Below are 25208 nucleotides of genomic sequence, written 5' to 3'. Positions count from 1 at the left end.
CGGGTCTCTGTGTGTCACAGGCTGCTAAATCCAGGCAGCTGTATGCAATTAGGCCGCAAAATGCTGGGGATGTGCATGCTCCTCTGCAGAGCATCAAGTGGTGACGATGTGCTGATTAACAGTCAAAAAAAATGTTTCTGTCATTTCTGCTATGAGATTTCTTTTGACAGGTTCAAAACAGTAATAATGAAATATAGTAACCCTACACATAACTATACAGTACATCTATATTAAGATGGCTGTAAGAAATCTCTGTATAATGGGTGATTAAGGTTGTGGCACACCAAAAATCTAGATGTACATTCAGGAAAATTGTTTAAGCCAAATAAGTGGAATCACGGGATTAAAACAAAAATTATCTAAGTAATCATGGCGGTCACTGGAGGAGGTCACTGTACATTAGTCAGATAAAAGTGTCAGAATTTATGGATTAATACCGTAATTCACAGAATACATTACGCTAAGCTTTGTCGTTTGCCTCTAATGTTTGCGTCTTGTCGATGGCAGGCTATTTTGACAGACAGACAGGCTCTGGTTCAGAAATCATTGGCCACATCTTCTCCCCCAGGGAGATTCACTGTTGTTTCCTAGGTAACAAGCACCCCCCCCTCCCTTTCCCCTTGGTTCCTCTCGACTGTACCACCTTTACTGTAGGGTGGGATTTGTGTTGTTTATCACGTAGAAGTAGATTTCCGTGTTTAAATGAAACAAAATACACCAATAGACTGCAATACCATGCTGTTTTTATTTTAGTTCCAGCTTATAATGTTTGAAATAGTGGATCATAAGTGCGTTATTAATGTTTAGACCTTACCATCAACCCCTAGCGAAGCACATTTAACATTTCCTCGAACTGTCAAAATCGCTTGTTGCTTCCTACCTTAGCCTTAAAAGTAGTTAGCGAGCTAGCGTGTAGCGAGAGATAGCCCACTTCTGCCTTCCACTGAAATACATTTCGAAAGCGAAAAAGTTTGCTGCTGAAAGGAAATAGTGAGAAGTCTCAGCCGGAGAGCATTTTAGCCGTCCTGATCGGAAGCTTGGGTCCCGTTCCAACCGAAATAGCGCTCTCGAGAAGCGTTGGTGGCGGCTGAAGTGCAGCTGGATGTGACAGGTTCGTCATCAGGTAAGCCGCAGGTAGTTAGCTTAGCAGCTAGCCCCCTTTGCTCTGCCATGTCTGTACACACCTGGTACGGCTTTATGCTGAATATAGCGGCTCTTTGGACATGAGAAGTGGCTCAAAACGGTTCTAAAGATAACACTCCAGTGTCATAAACGCAAAACACTGTCTGCCTCGCTATGCTAGCCCATATAATCATTGCCCAGATAGCTAATGCAAACAAGTGAAAGCAGCTCCATAAAAAACAAAAACGAAATGGGCATGCACTACGTCGTACTGGTCCCTATGTGTGTCTCCTCCACGGTTCAACATAATGTTTGCTGTCTGCTATTAGTGAAGTAGCTAATGACCACAATAAAATCACTTGGGGATAGATTTGATAATAGCTAATTTATTATTGATTCCACGTATGACAGACAGTCATCCGGAATAAACAATGACGTTCATTCATCGTGGTCCCAGGTTGCACCCACAGCATAACAACATAACTTGTGTATGTCATTACTTTCAAATGGAAATGTTCAAAAACAATACATGTAGTGGCACGTGGATTGATGGATTGTCTGACAAAATAATGTAGCGCTAACGAGACGTAAGTGGAGGCACATTATAATCTACTGCAGGTTGGCAGAGCACGAGTCTTTACACCTGGGTAAGGTGAATGAGGAGTGATCAGACTAGCTGCTAGTTCATGTGCTGTAAGTGGTCCACCTGAAAATGCAAACTGGCATCTCAGAGTAGAATTGCACCAATGGAAGCATGGTGCAGACAGGCAGCAGACATTAAGTTCACATGAGCTATCATTATATCGATGTTAAGAGGCCTGAGGCGTATCGTTTGTATGGAATATATTGTGTTTATTGAGGCTATTGCAGCAATGGTACACTTGAGTAAGATGAAGCGATCCACCACCACGATGACTGTTAGGAAATGAGCTTTGTATAATCAGCGATATGAAGAATTGCCCAATAACATCATATAGGGTCAGATTAGTTTCAGATTAACCGACAGAGCATAGACACTGTTACTGTTGTGAAACCGGTACTTCTGGCTTGATTTTGGCCCTTTTTGAGCGCAGTCTTAATGCACAGCCTTGAACTTGCTCTTGTTTATTCTCATTCATCATGTGGACTTTGCGTGTGGCAGACTTACCAGAATGGGTTGCAAGCGGAAGGAAGCACAAACTCTCTGCCGCTTGATATTTGATTACAGCTAATAATAGAAAAAGACAGCTGCCTTTTCATTGATCTGTCTTTGGTGCCCTATTTCTGAGCCCTGTTTTTATTTTTTTTTCACTGTCGTGTTAAACCGGTAGTAATAACTCAGAATACAGTATTCTGTGCTGGAGAGTATTTTCAAACACAGTTTTAACCCATCAATCTTCATTTGCTGTAATTAGCCATTGTTTCAGGACACTCCTTTTGTGTTTGAAAATGAAGCTGCTTTGGGCCACAGAATCTGACTATGTGAGAGTGAGCCAAGCCGTTTGGGGTCAAACAGGACAGGGATAATAAGAGGGGAGGGGATACCATGTGGGAAGGAAGTGGCTCAGCTTGTTTGTCTGCCAGGCTTTTGTTTGTTTTCCTGTCGGACAAATCTATTTAGAAGGTAGGCTATCTGAGGTCTGCCGGTGGAAATTAGCTACAAGCACGGCTTGTTATACAGTTATTGACAGTTATTCACTAATGTGGTTATTGAGAAGTCAGTTGCAGCCAAATGAGAAATTGATAAGCTTCATCTATCAGCAGTGGTGGAGCAGGCTGGCCTGTACAGCTGTAATTGTTCTGGATGAATCATAACAACATAACATTTTGTTGTTATGTAGCAGTCAGATTTCATCCTGCTGTAATACACGTCGCCACTTAGGAGCATTCCTGCTCCTCAAATCTCTCGCATCTGTGATTTAGCATAATGAGACTGCTTTCACGAAAGGTGTAAGGTGACACTTCTGCTTTTGACAAAGGCTGATATCCCCCGCCTCCCTGTTCATGCTTCAAGTTGTGGCCCAGCGCCTGTCTTTGTTATTTGATTACAGGTGCCCTGATGCCTAAGATGACGTCAGTGTTCAGTGTCATTTGCTGAGGTAGACAATTTTTCACGCTAGACAGATTAATCCCTCTAACCCCCATCTCCTCAAAACTATTTGACACATCTATTGCCTGCGAAGCATCAGATTATGTCGAGCTATTAAAGTATAATCAGGCAGTAAATGGATTTGTTTGTCGTGGAACTGTAAAGCATGTTTAGCCTCATTGATGTCAACGAAACACCCAGGCTGCCGCGTCATTCACAACCTTTGTATGAGACAGAGGCAAAGAGAGAGAGGGAGAGACACACACACACACACACACACACACACACACACACACACACACACACACACACACACACAGGGAGAGACAGGGACACAGACAGACAGACACGGTACAGCTGTTCTATTGAATCTGGATCGAAAAGTCATGAAGCTGGATCTCTGACTCATCAGTTCTGTGACGCTCCGGTTTCACGGCTCATATGATGCCAACCAGCATGTCATCAGCTGGGTGGACGGGAGAGGACGGGTGGGGGAGGAGACGGACCAAGACTTTGAAATCCCAGCCACCACCAATTTTTTTTTTTTTTTTTGCAAACAAATTCTGATGCAATAACAATAACAGAAATGTTCACTACTGTGCAATTTTCCGGTCCAGCAAACAGAGGAATTAGATTGAAATAGAGCTTGAAAGGTGGTTTTGAAAAATGGGGAAAATGCAGGTGAGGGATGAGGAGAATTTGGGGGAGGGGGTGTGAAAGTGAAAGGGAGGAGAGGAGTGTCTGGATGGTGGAGTAGATGAGTTTAGAGGACGGATGCTGAGGGGAGGTCAGGGAGAGTAGGTGCGGTGCTCTTGTTTCCTGGGGGGTGGTGTTAAATGTGATGATAGAACACAGACAAGGACAGGCCCGATCTTCATCGTGCAACTGCAGCAACTCTTTCATTATTGCTCACTGCTATTGCTTTGCCGTCTGAGAAGCAGGTCTAGACTTTATATTCTTGAGCCTGTTTTCTCTATTCAGCTGATGCTGATTTGAATTTAAATGCAATCAAGTTCACAGCGAGAAGGACAGACGAAGAATCAGTGATGTGGTAACTAGTTGAGCAGGCCATGAAAATGGGGAAATACCTTTTAAGATCAGCATTCAGAGGTTGTTACTGTAAGCACAGTTTTCGCCCCATCACTTAGCCCACTCTCCTCCAATCGAGAGGCACAGACAGCCGTGATTCACAGTAGCTGTCCTTCTATTGGCTGGAGCTGTGAAGGGGCAGGGCCTTGCCACGGGCTGGTAGGCAGGAAGGGGCTGGCTTTAGGGAGTGGGGGGGTTTGGCTGGAAGTGTTTCAGCCAGATAGTTGGAGTAGACACTCTTCTGCTTCCTGCCTGCCTGCCTTGCTCACTTGCTCCGTAGCCGAGACAGACAGAGAGAGAGAGAGAGAGAGAGAGAGAGAGAGAGAGAGAGAGAGAGAGAGAGAGAGAGAGAGAGAGCGCGAGCGATCGAGAGAAAATCCCTGTCTAGGCATGGACCTCCGGCTGCAGCACTCGGCAGCTCGCGAGGAATGACAACAGTTCACATGGTCATTAAGTCCCGTCGCTGAGGCTGAAGGCAGAGCTGCACTGTAGCTCCGTGTCACAGAAGCACCGGCTGCCTCCTATGTCCGGGACAGCAGACAGACAGAGGCACACAGCAGAGCTACGGGACCCAGAGAAACGAGGTGGGATTAACCGTCATATTGGCTGGCTTTTCCTTTTTTTTTTTTTTTTTTTAAGATTTTTTCGGGAGTTTTGCTGCAGTGTGCTGCATACCAGTCTGGGTGGGGAGGGAGGAGAGGGAATGTTTTATCTGTGCGCGAGAAAAAGTGTGAGGCTAAAAACGAGGGAAGAAAGGGGGAGGAAATACAGGGAGTGTGGGATAAATGTACAGGAGCAGCGGGAGCTTGGAGCCACACAGTAACTACCCTTATTGCCATTTCCAGCACTGTGATGGACTTTCTCTCTCCGCTCCTGAGGGACAGGCATTATTATCACAGCAGTTGACTTGCCCCTTCCTCAGTGCAAATGTCAGGAGCTTTTTTTTTTTTTGCCACATGGGCTACATATTTTTCACTCTCTGGAGAAAACCTTGTCGTGTTGTGTGGCGTCTGCCCTGTCACTGCTCGCTTTGTGCGGGTTTCACAAAGTTTTTCCTCGTAACTCTTGGTGTGTACATTTTTCAAATAACTAAGGGCAAAGGCAAACATTGGGTGTGATGTTTTGACACTCTTTCTGTATGTGGACACAAATAGCTGATGGCCTGAATAAGCTGGAACTTCACAGTTCCAATAAGGCCCACATCATAATTAACCTTTTGAGTTAGAAGGGGCATGGTTGACGTGTCCCTAGCTTTCTGCTGTCTATCTCGATTTAGCTCTGCGCTAGACTCTGGGCCTGGTGCGGTCAAGTAGTGGACATCATCGCCTCCATGGAAAAGGCCAGGGTGGTGTCATGCGTCTGGCAGTGGATCAAGGGGAAGTGGGTGTTTTCTAAAATGGAACATCAGTCCAGCCCTTCCTGTTGAGAAAATAATGGGATAAGTCTCAGACAAGCACCAAGTCCTTACTGCAAGACCCTGTCAGCCAGAAATCCCCTTTCTCTGAATTGACTCTCATACAAATTGCACCTCGAGTTGGTATTAAAAGGATTTAGTGGTTGATAGGTTTTTCAGACGTCTTCTGCATGAAAGAGGGAGTCTGATTGCTCTGTGACACGAGGGTGAGTTTGCTGAATCATTCAGCTCTTATGTTTTCAAGTGCTATAATTTAAAGGCTTAAGATTTCCATTCATGTGATGTGTTTCACTTAATATTTCAATGTACTCTAGCTTTAATCTGACCTGGTGTTTTTAATTCTTGATTCTAGGATAAATAAAGTGTTAGTGGAACTTATGAAAAGCGGTTGTAGGTACAGTGTTTCTCCAATTTTCACCCCAGACTTTTAGGTTAAGTAAGCTTGGGTATCTGGTTAATCATCATGTTTATCTGACCGGCACGGTTCAGCTCTGGCTGCCAGCTATACTGTAATTAGCCTGAGTCCTGTGGCTGAGCAGTAAACAAGTCCATTTACTGTGTGCAGGGTTAAAAACTTACCAAATGATGGTATCGTCTGTTCTGTGTTACGAAATGGGCCAGCGATCAGGAGAGAAAAGCAGAGTCCTATATCATGAGGAGGGCCATTCGGGTCACTGTGGTTTAGCTAAGGCTATTATGATATGGGGCACACCTATCTGCTGACTCTGTGAAATGCTTCTTGTGTTGCCTCTGAACAGTAGCTTAGTCCTGGTATAGCCCCTGCTGAGCTCACTCACCCGTCCTTATCGCTAATGGTACTTGATGATATTGAACCCAAGGAGCTGTAGCTTATGCTAAAGACAATTTCATGAGCATCATAGCGTCCATAGTATTAAATACGTATTAGGCTGCAGGGTATAGCCTTGCTCTGATCCTCTCTGGAAGTTGCAAAGGAGCATTTTGTAAGCCAACAAGCTGGTGATGTCACATTGAAAGCAAGGTTAGGTTTGTTAGGGATAGAGGACATTTTGATAAAACCTGTTCTATAAGGCTCACTCATTTTCCATTACTCACTGGGAAACTGAACATTTTCCTATTTCCCCTCTACAATGAAGCCCTCTCTCCACAGCCTTGAAAAACATTGAGCACTTGTTCCTCTTGGCCATGCAAATGACCATAGAACAGTGGTTTGCCTGCATAAAATGGTAATAAATGGAAATGCAGCCACTCAGGTACCCCGCTCATGTGCTTGTCTCTCGCAGTCATTTGTATTTCTACTTTATTTTCCTGGCAACACCTGGCAGATGCCACAGTAAACGTTGTCACAAGGCTTACGATCAATGGAAACCAGGTAGCTTATCGTCTCTGCTGAACAAATACAAGCAGCTAAGATAAAGTGCACTGCACAGCCAGAGCGCACAGATACCAGACTAATAGGTTACATACATGGTATTCAGAGGTCAAGCCAATGACTTTCACTCGAGACGCCCCAGTCCCGCTGACTCTCATTCAATTAAGCGGACTGACCAAGATAATGCCCCTGCCAGCTGGCCTTAGTAAGCGTCAGTAATCCATAAAGTCTAGTACTGTGGTGCTTTTCTTCACATCTCTGCCCTGCTTTGTCAGGTCACCATGTCTGTCCACTGTTTGCACTGAGGACACAGAGGGGACAAAGACTTCTTGCAGGATCTCATCAGCTAAAGATAAACAGGATATACACAGATGTGCAGGGTTTGGCTCTTCAGGTCTCATTTAAAATGCGAGATGAAAGCATGAAGGGTGACACTATCAAGATTAAAGATTCAGTCGTCAAAGTGAACAGCCATCGTAACATCCACACCCCCAGCGTGTCTGCTATAAAGATTATGGCATCCATTTAATTACAGTAACTGGAACACTATATTTCTGTGTTGTCAGAGCCAGATTTTTACACTAGTCCCTGACTCAGGCTCTATTTCTGTTGAATACTATCTCCACATTTTTGTACCTGGAAAGACTTAGAACTGCTCAAAACAGAACCTGTTTCAGGCATGATGGTGTCCAGAAGGGCTAATCTCTGAGGTCAAAACACTGGGTGCTGTATGGCCCCTTTCTACCTGCTGACCATCTGTCCCCCCCCCCCCCCCCCTTTATATCAATAGCATTGTGCTTGAAGTGTAACCGCTAAGCTCAGCGTAAACTAAGCCAGGCTGCATGCACTGTAGGTGAAATGCACTAGCAGAAGCTAAACTAGCCTAAGACAAACCGGAGGCACGCTGTCCAAGGACACGTCAAACCAGACAAAACCAAAACTGCATACACTGCCTCTGACCTCAGCGAGAGTTTTCCAAAGCAGTCATTATTGCAAAGCAATTTTCTTCCACTGTGTGTTTGAGTTTCTCTTGCTTTTATGGGCTGTTGTTATATGACAGATGTAGCAGCCCCCCCCCTTCCCTGGATGACAGTTTGCTTTCCAGCCAAGAGCTTTGCAATGTTTCAAGAGTGCAAGAGGACTCAGTTGTCCCTGCTAAAGAGAGGCCTGCATTAGCTAACATGCTACATCAGCATCAGAAAATAATGATGAGAAACAAACAGTTGCTTGAACAGCAGTTAAATTCTGGCATATTGCACACACATACAAAAGTCTGCATACGGTATGGGAACAGACATGTGGTCGTGTTCCTGCATGATTTTTATCACACCATCACCCACATGAGGTTCTTTTTGATCTTCATTCCTCCCATTTGTTTTGAGAGTCTTTCATGACAAACATTGCTTGAATGTTACCTGTTGAGTCCCCTCAGAGCTTTTCAGGTGACCCCAACCAACCCTTATCCGCCCTGACGGCCTGATCGATTTTATGAAAGCTGCAAACCTCTGCTTTTTCCTCAGAAGATAATGGCTGGCGGCTGTGTTTCCCTACTCATTTTAGCACAACTTGCTCCATCATTTGAGGCCAAGTCATTTCATAGAGAAATGGCGCCATTGTCCCGTCACACACTCTGACAAAGTAGGTTAGCTTGATCACGGACTTCTTTTGGCTTCTAAAAATAAGAAGGGATTAATTGTTAAAGGTCAGATCTGACATGATTCTTACCTGACTTTCTCTTCTGTAGCGATTGGCTCTCTCCCTGGGGAGATGGTGTGAAATTAAATCCTGCCTTGGAGAGTGGAGCCTGGGTGTCAGTGCGATCGGGCAAGGCAGCTTCTCATCTCATTTCACATGATCAGCACTAAAGTGGGACAATATGATTAGCTAGACAATGGTCTGGATTCATAGGCATGGAACTGTATAGCGTTGGTGGGAGATTTCAAGGGGAAGCATCTTGATGCTGGTAGTCGAAAAGCAACCTGTCTTTTTGACCAGGAAAAAAAAAAATAAAATCGAGCCAGTGTGGAAGGTTTTTTTTTTTTTTCATAAGCCATTTAGCGTTTTGGATACATGGTCTTATCCTTATGGTCTTTTTGACTTTCTCTCTCTTTGATATTTCAGACTTCAAACGAAACTACAAAGAGAATTCAGAAGTCTCCAATTAGAGAGTTCAACTGACAGACCAAGACGAAAGTTGCAGAAAAATATTGTGCCGAACCCAAATCTGAACAGACCTGAAGGACTGTACACCTGTACGACATCTGTCTCAGAGTTCCTGCCTATGATGGGAATTTATGAAGGGATTTCTTGTTCGTGTAACAGTAGCATAGATGGTTTGAACACAAGTTTCAACTTGCCTCCATTAACACCAAGTGGAGCTTGTCATCTGCCTTTAGAGGTGTTGATCAGATATAGTTCGTGCAGTGTTTAACGTTTTCCTGGTGCTTGCTCCTGGTCTTGTCTGTTTTCCGTAGCTAAGTTTATATGTTTAGAACAGAAAGGGGGAATCTTTTAACCAGAGTTGTAGGTTTTTATAACCCTTCTCCTTCTCTTCCCTCGGTCTGGTGTCCTCAGCCCCCTTTCCCTGCCCCCCAGTTAGCAGAAAAACATTTCCAGATGTGCCAAGAAAAGAGCTCCCTGCGCAGTAGCTTAGTAATGGATTTAGTACGCTCAAGTTAAAGGTCACTTCCTCAGATTGTCGCTCCACCAATTGTTCCCCCACCTCTCCATAGACAACAAAGGGACACAGAGACCAGTGCCTTTACAGGACGATGCAAGGAGCGCATACACCTACACACACTGCCCCATGAATGTAAATTGACAGGCTGTTGTCAATGACCCGGTATCTAATTTGGACGGTGGGAGACCAGTGAATATTGCAGGACACTGGGCAGCGTCATAATCGTGTCTGGCACTGCCACTGGCATATGCATCTGTCTCGGTCCCTCTGTGGCTGCTGGATGGCTGCCCGGAATAGTGCTGCGCTGCGCGGTTTTCTATTGGCTGCGCTATCCCGCCGTGCATGGCTCTGCTGGGCAGGTTGGACCCTGGGGCTTTTCTCTATCTCTGCTCTGACTCGATGCTCTTGTCCACTGTCTCATAGCACAGAGGCTTTTGCCATTGACAGCTTTGTATGCAATATGTTGGAGAGCCAGTGGCTCCTGAATAACCTCACAACTTCCTTTTCTCTGGTTCATCAGCCCGGTACCCTTTAGAGCTCACACCCCTCTGGGACAGTATGCGCACAAATTCACATTGACATGCACACACAGACACTGTTAACGCCGTTGAAGCCTATTAGATAAGTAGTTGGCCATCATATTTAGAAATCTAATTTCTCGCTCTGAAAATAACCTCTTTCTGCTTGTTTTCGTCTCTCTCTCTCTACCTTCCTCTGTCTCTTCTCCATTTCAGAACACTGACAGGAAGTGCCTTGTGAGACGACATCCCTACTTGAAGATCCCTGGGCGTTTCTGAAGAGCTCCAGATCTTTCCCTCTGCAGTCGTGACAGGACGTAGTTCAACCACAAACACCCCTCACCTTTTGGTTTGACCTTACATGTGCTCAGTTTGAATAAACCCCAAGTGGAGAAGTGGAGCTGCTACACTGCTGGCCAAGGTGCCAAAGCTCAGATTGAGTAGGTACTGAGGATTTAAACAACAGAAACTTTGTGTCGTCCTAAACTGTGCCATCGAACCTCAAAATAGCACCGCATTTGCTCCCCAACATCCACCCTTGCACAGATATCATCACTCATGCAAACATATTGGGGACATTGGTACAACTAGTAGAGCTTGTCTCCGAGCATGCCCCCTCTGCCTTGTCAGAGGTCTGCACCCGAGACTTCCTGATTGATGAACTGTTAGCTGTTTGACTGACAAACTCCACAACGGCAGTGCAGTCCCATGCTCCGGTCACAGAGACTTTGCCAGTCCATTACCTCCATTTTCCTGTCCGCAAGGACAGACCTCCTCCACTGACCTGAAGCAGATCATTTATAGCTGCATGTTCCATCAGTTTTAGTTGTTGTGTGTTTTATTTATTTATTTTTTTAACTGGAACACTCTGAAACAACTCCTCTGAGGATAGCCTCCTCCTGAAACCAAGTGGCTCCACTCCACCCGTGCTCTATCGCCAGTGCTGCTGACATGGCTCTAAACATTGCTTCGATACGGGACACAAAATGGCTGACCCTGGAAGTGTGCCGGCAGTTTCAGAGAGGGACTTGTTCACGCAGTGATGAGGAATGCAAATTTGCCCACCCACCCAAAAGCTGCCAGGTTGAGAACGGGAGGGTGATCGCCTGTTTTGACTCGTTAAAGGTAAGGACCTTTTAATACTAAACGTGACTGCTGTGTTCTGTTGGGATTTTAGGAATCTGACTTTGACTCTGGTTAATTTATTGGCATATAGGGAACACTGCAAATCAACATGGGTTCTGCCCGTTGAGTTGTTTCTCTGTGTACAACCTCACGCAACTGTCAAGGGATGTAAAGCAAATATGAATAATTGGATTGCATCTCTGCACTACCAATAAAACAGGAGCAGCTGACTGAAAATGTTACAGCTTTGTGATTCCTGATGGCCTGTGGGTGGAGGCTGTCACATTTTCGTCTTCAAGATTACCGTGTGTCAGGTGTCCATGCTGTGCTGCAGTTAGCAGAGCAGCCTGACCTATGAAGCTAAAGGCCAGAGAGGTCTGTTGTCATGTTCACTGTCACCACAGGAGTGTGTATGTGTGTGTGTGTGTGTGTGTGTGTGTGTGTGTGTGCGTGCGTGTCTTTGGTTTTTAATACGGTAAGTTCTTCTAACGTTTCCATGCCCTGTCCATCATTTATACTTGTGAGTGAACATCCGATCGCCTTAAGTCATTCCAGGACTTCTATTCCTGGGTGCACGTCAGCTGTCACACATAACCAACCACACACATAAACAGCCACGGCTTATTTTGTTGTGTTTGTTTCCCACAGAACCAAGAAGAGATATAGGTTTTGCATTTTCAAGATGTGGTTAATCTCCTTTGTCAACCTGAGACCAGAATCTTAATTTTAAATCTATAGGATTCTTATTATTGATTCAATTTGGTTGATTCTGTATGAAAAACCACTCGATGCCTCAAGCCATGTTGGAGTGTTTATTCCTGTAATAAAGACCCCTCTTGTCAGATGTTATGTCACTGTTATATTTATGTCCAATACACTTACTTACAGCATGCTACTATTACAGTTTTACTTATAGTGGTGAATTAGTTTAACACCAGGCACTTTGAAAGCCTCCCCAGTTACAACAAGGTGGCTTCACACATGCTGCATGGAATAAAACGAAAAAAAAAAAACAAAAAAGAAAACAGCTGTGACAATGATAAATAGCCAAAGAAACTAGAGCAGAACACTGGAACTACGAGGAGTTTGTCTTTTTTTCTAAGTGTGAGCTGTAGCTGCGTTTCACATACAGCAGGGCAGCGTGTGGGGGGGGGGCTCGTCCCTCCTGAGGTGCAGGGTTAGCTTTCCGCAGACTTAATAGTTTTCATACTTGAAATCCATCGAGATCTTTGGAGCGTGTAACAGCTCTCCTCATTACAAGTCGCTCGTGCCAATTATTTATTTGACACTATGAAAACAAGCTGGCTTTATGGCGCTATCAGCTGTTTTCTTGGCTGCGACTTTGCTCATGGTAAGGCTCGCTGAGTTCTAGCTCGCAGTCAGTCATTGAGCGACTTTCCTTCCCAGCTGCCAGATTTTGCGAGCTGTCATGCAGGTGTGGTTTAATAAGCGAAGGGCTGACAGTCAATCGGGATCGATTTGTTGTTGCACCATGCAAGGGAAAGCCTGACATGGATCCTCTGCACAAAACATGATTTTGCTGTTCCTGATAACTCCAGCCAGTCATCCCTGACTGAGGAAACTAAATGACCAGAGCACTCAGCCTCATGCTAGTGCCACCTCTCATTTAGACTGTTGTCAATGACATTTCCCCCACAAATAGCGGCTTGGAGGCAGTCCAGTGACAATTCATGCATCATCTTTACCTTAATGCGCAGAATGAAGGAAAAGCCTCTTCCTGTGGTGTGCACTCTTTCAGAGGCAGCAGCCCAGGAGAGCTTGAGGTTACTTAGCCTGTAACCCTGTTCTGCGATAACATGAATGAGGTGTCTCACTATGAGGAATGCTCTCTTATCATTACCCCCAAAAGCCTCTGTGTCAGTACTCGTGTCATTACTGGCAGTGGGCTGGAGATCTGCACCATTCTTTTCATCAAACTCCATGTATGTATCTCTGCAAGGGATGTCTGACCTCAGCGGGCAAAGGGGTCAACTTCCTTGTCTGACATAAGGCGTTCTGATGCTCCTTTGAGGGATTTGAAAAGGAGGACTTTGCTAGCCTCCAGAGCATCACCTTGGCAACTTCACAGCTGTTGAGCTACAAAATCCAACGAGCTTGAGGAGGGTTTGGATGTCTTGACGTGATCGATGGACACTGGCCTTCATGGCTGTGACCCGACCACTGTCTCCTCTATATGCTCATGATACTGTTAATCTAGGAGTTTTGCTGCTGTCATTTTCAGCTATCTGGGAAAGCCCATCAGCTAAAAGCCTAATGCAGCTAAATTGACAAATGTACAGACAGATCTGTCTCTAATTGCAACCACTTTTTCTCTCTCACTCTCGCTCGCCCCCTCTTTTAGCCATACAACCCAGTGACAGAACGAGAATACAGGATTCTCTGTACTTTTAACTCCGACTCGCCCCCTCTCTCACAAAGACTTTCCTCGTGACAGCTAAGAGAATGAATGCTTTATTATGCATTAGGAAATGTGTTTTCGCTCGACGGCAGGCTGATTTCCACCCCATTACGTCCGTATCGTCTTCCTGGGTCTTCTCATCCGATAGGGTTATCATGCCAGGGTGGTGTGCTGCCAGGCATGACTTGGCCAATGATCAGAAGGGTCCTTTTCATAAACACGCTGAAGGTACGGCTCAGCAGAGGAGTAGAGTAGGAGGTGTAACTCTGTTGTTGCACTTGTCAGGCAGCGATAGACAAACATGCGGAGATGAGGAGAGTTTGACTGTTCTAGTTGTTGGTAAAAACACTCCTGTGATGCCTCCTTCCTCCTTCCTGTTGAACTCATGTATAACCAAATGTCAACCTTTGCAGCCCATTGCCAAAACAAAAGAATTTGTTTGTTGTCCTTGCACGAAGGCTGATTTAAGACATATTTTGACATGATTTCTAATTGTTTGTAAAGCTGTAGAATAAGTTCTATGTTTGTTGTGCCAAGCACCTTTGGTTGTTTGGGCTGCACAACATTTAAAAAAGTGGGACTAGTCAGAAAGATTACTGTCATTGCTCATCTCAAGAAAGAGAGAAAAATTGTTTTTCCTTGATATAAATTACGTTTGAAACCATAATTATTTAGTAAGTTAATGCTCCTGTGTGTGCATCCATCCTCATTGACCTGGAGAACAACCAGGCCTTTCAGGTGTCTGATCAGGCAGTGGAGTCAGCAGACACCCAGAGGCTGACATGTGCTAAGGATAGCGCGCATCAGCCTCCACCCAGCAGACGAACAGCGGCCACTCACACAAGTTCCTTTCCTCTGGTCCAGAGGAATGGACCTGGGAGGACAACAGCAACCCAAAAACAAAAGCTTTTGCTGTGCTTTACATGGGATGAAGGACGATGGAATCATTCCTGCTACCTGTAGCTTTGCTCCCGCTCTCTGTCATAAAGCTTGCAGTGTCCTGGCTCCACTACCCTGCTCTCAGCATTTCCAGTCTGCTGTAATGTCTAGGGGATTATTTTTTGTCCTCCTGCTCTACACTGTGGGCTTTAGAAATAGTCTCTCTATGCCACATTTTTCATCTCTCAAAATAGGACGAGCTGCTTCATCTTTGTCCAGCTAAAGCTGTGCTCACATTTGGTTGGTAGATGCGATAGAGCTTCCCAGGTATCATCAATTTCCATTGAGACGTGACATGAAATTCTGACTGTGGTGACCTCAGCAATGGGAGGAGATATGATTTGAAACATGGCTGTGGATCCTGTCACAGATGAGCTCTTCTCTTTAAATCCAGCTGGAAGCGATAGTGTTGGTGTGTTTATGTGTGTGTTTCTGCTTTATAGGACTATGAAAGAGAGGGATTGACATGTCATTCATATTTGGGTCGAACACTCCTCCCTTTGCCGCTTTAACATCATTCACTGCAGAAGGTGATAGATAATCGATACGAGCGGCGCTGTGCCTCCAGCAGTGTTTCAAATGATGTGTTGTGGTTGAAGCCATTTCCTTGGAGTTCGTTAATACTTGTTGCTCTTCGAGTATGGAAACCGTGACATGGTGGTGGGGGGATTTGAGTGGGGAAGGGGCTGGAGAAAATGAGCGAGAACACATACGTTAATGGAGTCATGTGATGATGTCACATTGACTGCGCCTCCGACAGTAACCTTTTGTTGATGCTTGCTTTTCTTTCTCTTTAGCGCTGACTGTTGTATTTCCTCCCTCTGCGGTAAAAGACTGTCCATGTCCAGAGCATTTGTCTCAATTTATGCTTTTGACTGCTTGTAATTGCACAAATATGACATAATGCATGTCGGCAGATTTTAAACAAAACTGAAAATAAGACTGAAAATAAGCAGCTCATGGAGAGATTTTTCCACAGAGCACAAAATGTACCGTACATGTGTTGGAAATGTGTCAAAGTGTCGTCTACAAAGCATTTTTAACAGCAGTTCAGATGCCTTACAACAAGGTCTGTTAAGATTTTCTTTTGTACTAGTCAGATTTTACCAGGTGACCTCCACGCCTGACTGAGCTTCAATAGCCTGGGAGGTGGGGGATCGTCCGGTGCATCCTGGCACGATCATGTTTCACCAAGTTGCGGCTTTCAGAAAGAAAGTGGCGAAGCAGGAGAAACAATAGAAGCTACTTTCAGGTGTGTGGAGTGTTTTCTCATTTGTGTCACAGACTCGCCACAGTCCCCCCCCCCCCCCCGGGGGTGAGGTGCCCTGGTTTCCCTCACTTGGTAAGAACATCTTAATCCGGACTGTGCTTCGAAAGAGCAGAAGTGTTTTTGGGGGGCGTGGGATGGCTGGAACCGGTAAATAAAGACGCGAGGGAACATGGCAAGAAGGGTTAATATTTGAATGGCTCAGAGAAAAAAGGAAAGGAAGAGAAATAAGGGGGAGGAAGTGACAGGTCTAACCATCCAGGGAGCCAGAGCAACATTTTTAAACCAATTACCAAAGATTGTTATTCAGATTCAGAGGGAAAGTGCCTGCGACCTTGAGTTAATCTGTTACTCCGGAGCCACCAGTCCAGACAGAAACCAGACAGTGAAACTTAAACACTAACGGATATCAAAGACCACTTTTTTGAAGTTTAGAGATTCCTCTGACTTCACTGCCACCGGGCTTATTGCATTTGCATTTTTTGGGATCTTTAGGAAGCTTCAGTGAACATGAACTTTATGCCCATGGCCTCAGCCCTCTTGTTTTAAAAGATGGGCTCGGCTGCATTCCTCAGCGTAATCCTCTTGAACTGGGCCACACCCTGGGCAGAGCAAACATGTGGAGGGGAATGCATGCAGCGCAGCGGGAGCTGGTGTTCCCCCAGGGTCATTCACACAGACACAATGAGGCACTGACTTGAGCTTAACATAGGGCCGCAGTGGACGCGGCGTGTTTTGATGAGCCCCCACCGCTACCGTTCCTTAAACAGGCCTCCTCATAGGCAGACACATGCTCGCACACTCGCTGTCTTCCCAGTGCAAACCATGCCAAATTTCATTTGATCCGTGTGATTTCACCCCCTACACCCCACAGCCCCAGTTTAGCTGATCTGAAAAAAGCTCCGCAAAGATAGGACGAGATAAGAGGGAGGGAGGAGGGTGTCCAATAAAGACCACGTAAAGGTCAAAAGACAAAGCTTGTAGAAAGTTGTGTTAAACACACAAGTTTACATTTCTACAAATCCACCCTTCTCTTCCATGATGTTACGGCTTTATATGTCTATTCCTTTTCCGTCTTCCTGTGATGCAACATTTTCATGCATCGATTTGCATGAATTTGGTTTGCTCGGGGTAACTGTTTGCAGAGGTTATCGATGTTACTGTGACTTGCGGCGTTGCACTGCGCTGCTGTTGATCAGAGAGGTTGATACAGTTGAGTACATGTTGGCATGTTAATTGGGCCACTGCGCTGACCCACATCTGTGTATCAGTGTGTGTGATCCCCACATTTAACTGTCTCCCTCTGGGTCTCGCTGAAGAACAACTGTAGACACTCCAATTCCTAGAATATTTGGATATTACAGGATATTAGTAAAATGCAGTGCTACTGTAATACTTTGGTTCTAAATCTAATAAATGAAGCAACAGGACTTTTGGTGAACAGTTTTGCCGTTTGACGTGGGCAGCCAAGCTAAAAATAAAACACAGAGCCCACTGAGAATAGTTGGGCATGTTTGGTTACAGAATTTGAGCCCTTTGAATGTTTAGCTTGGAGACTCTACAGCAGCTCTATAGTGCGAATCAGGCCTTACATATGTAGGGCAGTCTGCCTGCTCTCTACACCACTCTGCTTGGTGTAGCAGAGCTTGAACTCCATTATGTCTTCTTCAGAAAACAGAAAATGTATGGCACCACTGCTGGTCATGTCAGATCGAGTAGTAGGTGTTCGTCACCCAGTGAGCCGCCTGCACCGTGATGGAGAGCCTGAGCGCTGAAAATCTGCCCATCTGCTGTACCAGTGTCTCACCTGGTCTCAATCCACCCACTGCCTCTGACTCATCCTCTTTTTCCATCTCTCTCTGCCCACAGTGCTGATAAAGTACTAGATTCTCTGCATTTTTTTTTCTCTCTGCAAAAAAACGGCAACTTAAATCAGTGCTGCAGAATCAATGCCATCCTCGCGTTTGGTGATTTCAAAGCCAGCTGGACTCAAACTCCCTGACTGCTGCAGTCGTGGATGCTGTTGTGAGCACCTCTGCAGTAAAGCTGAGGGCAGATCTATAGCGAGTCAGGCAGGAGGCTTTCTGCGTGCTTGACCTTTAGTATTGGTCTCATTAATTATTGACACGCAGTTTCATCGTCACTCATCAGAGACAGACTCGGGTTGTCGTGATCTAATTCCCACTGAGAGAAGCATTTATTTGTCTGTGATGTTCAGCCTCACGTGATTTCATTTAAAAATGTATATCATGCTTGAAAAATCGGCAGCTTCACCCTCACCAGGAAAGGCCGGCGGTGCCTACCCCTATCCACAGTGTGTCATATGGAAGAATATGGCGCTTGCTGTGGCCCATATTAGACACAGAAATTAATGATTGCTCCTGAAATGTGTTGACTGCTCCCTCCAGGCTTCTTTTAATTCTCCTCTGATTATAAAACGGACAAACTTACAAAGACACAGCCCTGAGATGCTCCACAATCCCACCCCCCAGCCACCCCCATCTCACACACACACACACGCACACACACACAAACAGAGACACCTTGGGAGCTACAAACAGTTAGACAGACAGGCCCAGCTGTCTCCCAGGAGCCAGCCTTTATAATGAGACAGAGATCTTCTTAATTGGCTCCATCTAATGAGGCAACAGAAGTGCAATCTTTAGGGGCCCTACACCAGACTGGGTTCCCTCCACGTTTTTGTCTAAATGACTATTGGTCTGTGTCAAACAGGCTGTTGTGTGCCAGGCCTAGCATGACACCCCAGTCCCGTGAGTGTGCGCAGAAAACGCCTGAACCTGTGCGTTGGTATTTCGATATCAAGATTATTTTGCGTTAATAAAGTGAGGGGTTTGAGCTGCGCTGACAGTCCCTGGCATTGCCTTCTAAAAAGCGTGTTTAAGTGACAATGGAGTCTGCCCTGTGAACCCGTTCTTTCTCCTACAAGTGCTCTTGTTCTGACTCATGTCCTACTCAGGCTTGACGAGTGACGGTCTGCGCTCACTGTGCTGTGTGCTGTGCTGCAGAAACTGACCATCTCAATGCTAGTCCTGAGAAAGATGCTGCTTCTCCTGCACACTTCCTTTCAGTTCTAATTTGCACCCTCACCATACACATAATGAAGAGGCAATCATTTACCTCATTAGATTGAGGTGAAAGGTTGAATCAGAGCGGTGCAATCACGTAGGTGCGCCTCTGTCTGGTCTAAAACGGCTGATTATCCAAAAACAATACTGCTGCTGCACTCTGTGCCATTAGGTTACAGTAGACAATTACTCAAGGTCAATCCAGCCTTCCTTACAAACATCACACTTAATAGGCTCGAGTGTCGCAGCTCCAAATTGGCGTAATTTGATAGAGCTTGCTTAGATGAAAGTCTTGGAGTCAGTGTATCAGTGAATGAAAGGCTTAAAGCTGACTAGTTAGAGGGAGAGCTGGGTCTTCTTGTAAATGTTTGCGTACCCAAACACACACTGCTATTCAGATCTGACACTGCTTCTTAAATGAGGCTTTATTGGCGCTTCTTTTGTTCAGCTGAGCCCAGTATAAATTCACACAACAATAAAACTTGATGTCTATTATTAAAGCGTAAATACGGTTTATTTCTGAGCTCTGGGAACGTGCTGATGTTGCTACAAAGAGTAAGGATGCAGGCTGTCGGAGCTTTTGAAAATCTTTTGATAAGCCACAAAATTCATGGTAATGTGCCCAATTTTATGTAGGGATGTGTTTTTAATACCCGATCCAAGCTAGAGGTGTTATTTGTGTCACACCCTTCCCTCTTGCCTCTACCACACAGGGTGGCCATACCATAAAGGTCAACTTTAGGTCATAGCAGCGTATCTGTGCCTCTGTGCGCACGTGTTTGGGCCGACAGGGGGGCATGCAGAGTTCATGGACGAAAGTGAGATGGCCAATTTCACACCCAGCAGATGCCTGCACCAGTGACCCGCAGCGACAGGTGGAGGACACTAATTGGCAGCGCGCACCGTCACAGAGTAGGGCGAACCCATGGTGGGTGAGGGAGGGAGAGGAGGATGACGAGGGAAGTGGTTCCAACGGGGGGCATAATTTGGCACCGTATTTACTGTTGCAAACCCATCAAAACATCCGTGGCATGAAGAGCGCCAGGTTTAGCGGTTGCATCAGGCACGCAGGTATTCATGCTTTCTTTTTTACCAGGTGAAGACGTTTCATGGTTGTTTAACAAACAGATGTTACATGGGAAAACTCTCTAGCTCTGACTTGGATACAGTAAACCTCTCACTCTCTTTTTGACTCATTCACTTCACAGAGTCAAGGCTCACCTTCAGGAAAAGAAGAGGGAAAAGATCAGGGCGATCACACGGGTGAATAGCGAGATCAATATGTTTACCTGCATCCCACAATTTTAAGATGAAGCACACCTGGCAGCTCAGAGGCTGGTTGAGTCACTGTAGCCTGGTTTATTGATCTCGTCCTCATGACCACAGGGCACTTATTACTTAAACTAAATATAAGCAGTCATTTGGCCCTCTCTGCCTCAGTGTTCTCAACTTTATGAGGACTGCTTTCATCATCTCCGTGTGGGCGCAGAGTCTGCTCAGCCCACAGGAGGGAACATCCTCAGAGGCCTCATCATCACAACCAACAAACAACATGCCGATCCAGGCGATGCTGCACCTTATTCCCCCGTGGTTGCATATAGCAAAGCGAAATTGCACAAGCCTCTATTTGAAAACGTTTTACATTTGTGGTTTCCCACCCAGTTTGTTTGTACGCGTAAACGTCATGCCTTGGTGTCTACTGTGCAAGAAAACGCCATACTTTGACATAAATAACTGGTCAGACCAACTATGAGTTTCATCTCTCACTCAAGTACAGGGATGTGAATAACTGTGCTGCATTATATCCTGATATGATCAAAAACAAGATAAGATTCATAACCAGTGTGCTTCTAAATTCATTCTTGGGAAGCTGAGCTCTCCAGATTCTCTGTCGTTTGAATCATAAACCTGTACCTCAACTTTTTTTTTTGTCAGCAACCAGAGCTTTAATCTCCAAACTGGAGAGTAAGCAGCCATGCAACATTTCTGCCCCTATCTGCTGAGTGTGTTAGAAAGAGGCTTTGATGAATAGATCTGCTCTCTCCCTTCCATCTCATTATCCGCCTTTATCTGTTTTATGGATTTACACAACTCCTCAACACGCTCCGACACGCGGTCGATGGTGTCAGCGGGGAAAGAAGATGTAGGCTAGCCTTTTTTATTTTCTCGCATTGTTTGTTTAATTTCTCTCGTTAGCGTCTGTCGCGGGTTTGTGTTATTTTTAGAGCGCTGCGGAGAAGTGGCGGCTTTGATCGCCACAGAGTGATTGAAATTGAGGTATCTGCTAAGAAATGTAAAATTTCCAAATTAAAATAAGGCCCAGTAGCTTTCTGCTGTTTCCTCGTGGGGCTGTAGCACAGTTCTTATCAAACTAGGGCATCGACATCATGTGACCTATGAAATCTTTCACAAGCATGGCTGGTTCAAGTCCCACTCGGCTATAGGACCGCTGTCATATCAATGCAAAGCTGACAACGTCCATTGTCTCAGCATAGGGAAATGACAGCTTGTCGAAAGCAGGCTAATGCCTCAGTCTTTTAACAGTGACTCACCTATCAACAGACTGAGAGGTGGCATTGTCATAGCTCAGCCTTTCTCCAGGGTGTGTATTTGTAGAAGTGCGATGTGTGGGAGAGTGAGACAGTTGCTTCACCTCTTCAGATGGGCTGTATGCATGTAAGCAAGCACATGCTGCCATACAGCAAGCGTTGATGACGTGTGCCTGTCAGCGACATGCCTGCATCTCTGTCGTGTTTGTGTGGATGCATGTGTGTGTGTGTGTGTGTGTGTGTGTGTGTGTGTGTATTTGTGCAGATTAGAGGAGCTCTGGAGGGTGGGTTTCATGTCTCAGCAGGTCACAGATGATCAGATTAACTGAAGCAGGGCTTCAACCTCCAGCTGGATTAGCAGCAGGGACCTGGGCTCTGCAGGTGCCTCACAATGGTGCCACTGCAGCCACACTTTGACCATAAACTCCCTGATAAAACCCCATGCTCATCCAGCGTGGCCGTAGTTACCACCTGAAAGCTGATAACCTTAATTTGTGGCTGGTACTTTTAAATTGCCTCTCCTTTTTTTTCTACGGCACGACTACATGAAAGCTGCTTTGTTGAAATCCTTCAACCATTGTAACAGACGAACAAAAACTTGTTTCATAATCTGCACAAGTACATATCACAGCTCTTAAAGGAATATTGTTTGTATCCTGCAGACAGTTTTGGAGTGCCGGTACAGAAAATCACTAAAGAGCTTAATGAAGACTGGCTTTTTAGAGTGCCCTCTCAATTGATTGAAGTGGACTTTTCAGTGTTTTTTCATCGAGGCTGTTAAATCTCCTCAGACGGCCGCGTTCTTCTCCTCTTTCTTTTCTCTCACGTGCAATCAGCCATGTATTCAGTAGCAGTGATAACGTCATGGCCTCAGTGTAACATTTACAAATAGCCGAGTTCGAATGATCACTTTGAGTGCAGACAAACAGCTTCTTCATCCCATAGCACCTCCTGAGCTGCGCTCTGAGCTAGCTGATCGCTAGCCGCAGTGCCAGTGCTGCACAGTGACAGAGCTAGCATGTGATGTTCAGCTGATGCACAACACTCACGGCAGTGATTTACGAGGAAACAGTGTTAGCCAAAGGAAAGACTGATGAAATGAAAGTAAAATGGACACATTCAGTTGCTTAACATACTTGGATGCGGGCATGTGATCAGCACAGATAGCCTTTATTACACATCTCAGATGGAGGTGGGAGTGTTCACTTTAGGGCCAAACATTTTGGGTCTCACCTTTATCCCACTCACCCCCTCCCCTGCGTGTGTCTCTTCCCAGCTCTCCTCCTCTCTCGTTGGGTAATCTCAGGCATCAGCAGCAGCACTACTCCTCCATCTGTGGGATTACAGCTGGTGAAACAAAGGCACTTAATTACTGCTGAGGCAACACAGTCTTAACGTGTGTGTGTGGGTGTGCGTGTGTGTGAGACGTGAAAAAATAAGGCAGACTATTGTTTCTAAATTGCCTCCTCTCTGTCCTTTGCGCGAAGGGTATTTTCTTGTTCACTCACATTATCACTAATTGTACTGTAGTCTAATAGCCAGGCCAAACATACCTGATCACAACATAATCAGAGCTGAGCAGGATCTGGAGCCGGGGTACCTCTGCGGATTTACGTTTAAATGACTTGTTCTTACCCACTGTTCACCACTGATTCATCTTCTCCATTACCAGCCCAAATGTAACCAAAAAGCCTTTGGCTATCATGTCATAATGGATTTTCAGTGTTTCCTGGTGTCCCGGAGCCTCGCCACTTCAAACAGATCCATTAGTCCAAATGGATCCATTAGAGCCCAAAAACAAAACAGGATCCTTAAGAGGGAGCATTCTCCGAGTTTGAGGATGAAGGGAAGCCCTGTCCATGTGCATCCAGCGCTCTGCTCCTTTGCTGGGTTCTAGGATCACTGGGTCTACTTTTTCACAGCCTTGTGAGTGCTGCTGTGCCTGTGTTGTTGGTGTCTTGTAGCTGGAGGCTGTCACAGAAGTGGTTTCCTCGTGAACTTATTATAGGCTGACCCATAACCAGCTGTTAGAGCCCCTGGAAAACAAACTCTTGCAGAGCAAGCTGAGAAAGGAGAGAAAGAAAGCGGCAAACATTATGAACAACTTTTTTCATCGATGCTCCAGGAAAAAGCTAAAATGTGCTGCAAGTTTGGGATTTCTACTAAAATGGCAAGATTGAGCTTAAACCAGCGAGAGAGAGAGTAAGGGGTGGTTTGAGGTAAAAAGCCAACATGTTATGTTTCGTCTTGGAAATGTGGAGATGAGGCATAACTTCCTGGAACCAATCATTCCAGGATCAGTTCCAGTAGCTGCTGCAAGCCAAGAAATGCTCTTATTTGGATATTTATAGCCACAAATACAAATATCTGTCAACAAAACACACAGCCAAAGGATGAGCGTGAGCCGTGCATATTCCTCAACAATGCAAATGACACAGCATCAATGGCAGGTTGTAAATGCCACGCCGCGAGAACAAGGCGCCGAGGGAGAAAGAAAAGAAAGAGATATGAGGGAACAGTGAGAGACAAGGAGAAAGAGCGAGCGCCTGTCCACCCCCCTGCCTTCGCTGGTCAGTGGGGATACAACAGGTTCTTCAGCTATGCTCTAAGGGGATTACACATATCACAGGCTTCATGTCAGAAAAATTAGTGTCAGTTTCTCACAGCGGCCCTCCTCCTCTCGCACTGAGAAGGACAATCGGATAAACGAGGCGGAGGGGGAAGAGGAGGACTTGTTACAGTTTCTCTGTAGGGTACAGCCATCCAAAAATCTACCGTACCAGCCAAATCTCTGGAAACAAGACCTGACCGTGCCTGTGCTCGCGTTTTACTCTAAGTCTGTCCCTTTGGGGAACGTGTAGTTTGTTGTTTTTGTTCAGTATCCTGCTTCACGTTCATTTCGCAGTCCGTTTTGCTGACCTTTGGGGTGCCAGCCACTGCCTGTCCAGTGCTGACCCTACATCTTCTAAGCTGTTTTTCCACTATCTTCCTCCCTGATTGCATTTTCTGGATTGTAATTTGCCAATACTGCCAGTCACTCTGCCACTCATCACATCATTGAGCGCTGCGCTAGCACCAGAAAGACATCATGAGGGCAGGGATATGCAAAGCCTGCCCTGCTTCTCTGTGCTGCTGGAGAAGAACACACACACACACACACACACACACACACACACACACACACACACACCCCAGACTCCCAAGATTCAGCGCTGTGTAATACATCGATATTGTTTCTCGGTTTGAAGTGTTGATGTGGGAAAGAATAGCAATGGCTCATTTCAAGTGCATCCATCTTGGATAATCACCAAGGCACTGGATTCCCTATTAAGGGGCGATTGGAACCACGGGGATGTAATCTGAAGGCGCGTTTCCAGTCGCCTTTACGAGCACATTTACAGCTCCTCTGTCGGATGCAGTCTATAGGCAGCTACTCTGTGTCTCCAGCAGGCCCGAGGATAGAGCGCCCATTGAGGGCAAATGCAAATGTTACAGTGGTGAACGGAGGGGCCCACAACTGAAGCGCTATTCTGCCGAAGGGGTGGAAGACTGGCCCTCTGTGTCTGTGCCACCCACAGACA

At 45.6% G+C, this 25208-nt stretch overlaps 1 protein-coding gene across 17 annotated transcripts in view; it reads left to right on the top strand.

Moving 5' to 3' along the window:
* Positions 1–839: 839 nt before the first annotated feature.
* Positions 840–25208, top strand: part of mbnl2 (muscleblind-like splicing regulator 2) — a 46565-nt gene continuing 22196 nt past the window's right edge. For 12 of the 17 annotated variants that reach the window (XM_076723829.1, XM_076723823.1, XM_076723841.1 and 9 more), the window contains exons 1-2: positions 4445–4863; positions 10459–11367. In XM_076723829.1, coding sequence (XP_076579944.1) covers positions 11194–11367 — 174 coding nt within the window. In that variant the 5' untranslated portion in view covers positions 4445–4863; positions 10459–11193. Of the gene's footprint in view, positions 1124–4444; positions 4864–10458; positions 11368–25208 lie in introns of those variants that run through there. The other 5 variants (XM_076723830.1, XM_076723824.1, XM_076723833.1 and 2 more) reach the window with 1 other exon arrangement.

The sequence above is a fragment of the Chaetodon auriga genome, chromosome 23 (assembly GCF_051107435.1).
Source record: "Chaetodon auriga isolate fChaAug3 chromosome 23, fChaAug3.hap1, whole genome shotgun sequence".
Taxonomy (NCBI): domain Eukaryota; kingdom Metazoa; phylum Chordata; class Actinopteri; order Chaetodontiformes; family Chaetodontidae; genus Chaetodon; species Chaetodon auriga.
Note: the sequence above shows the minus strand (reverse complement) of the source record. Positions and strands in the feature narration are given on the sequence as shown.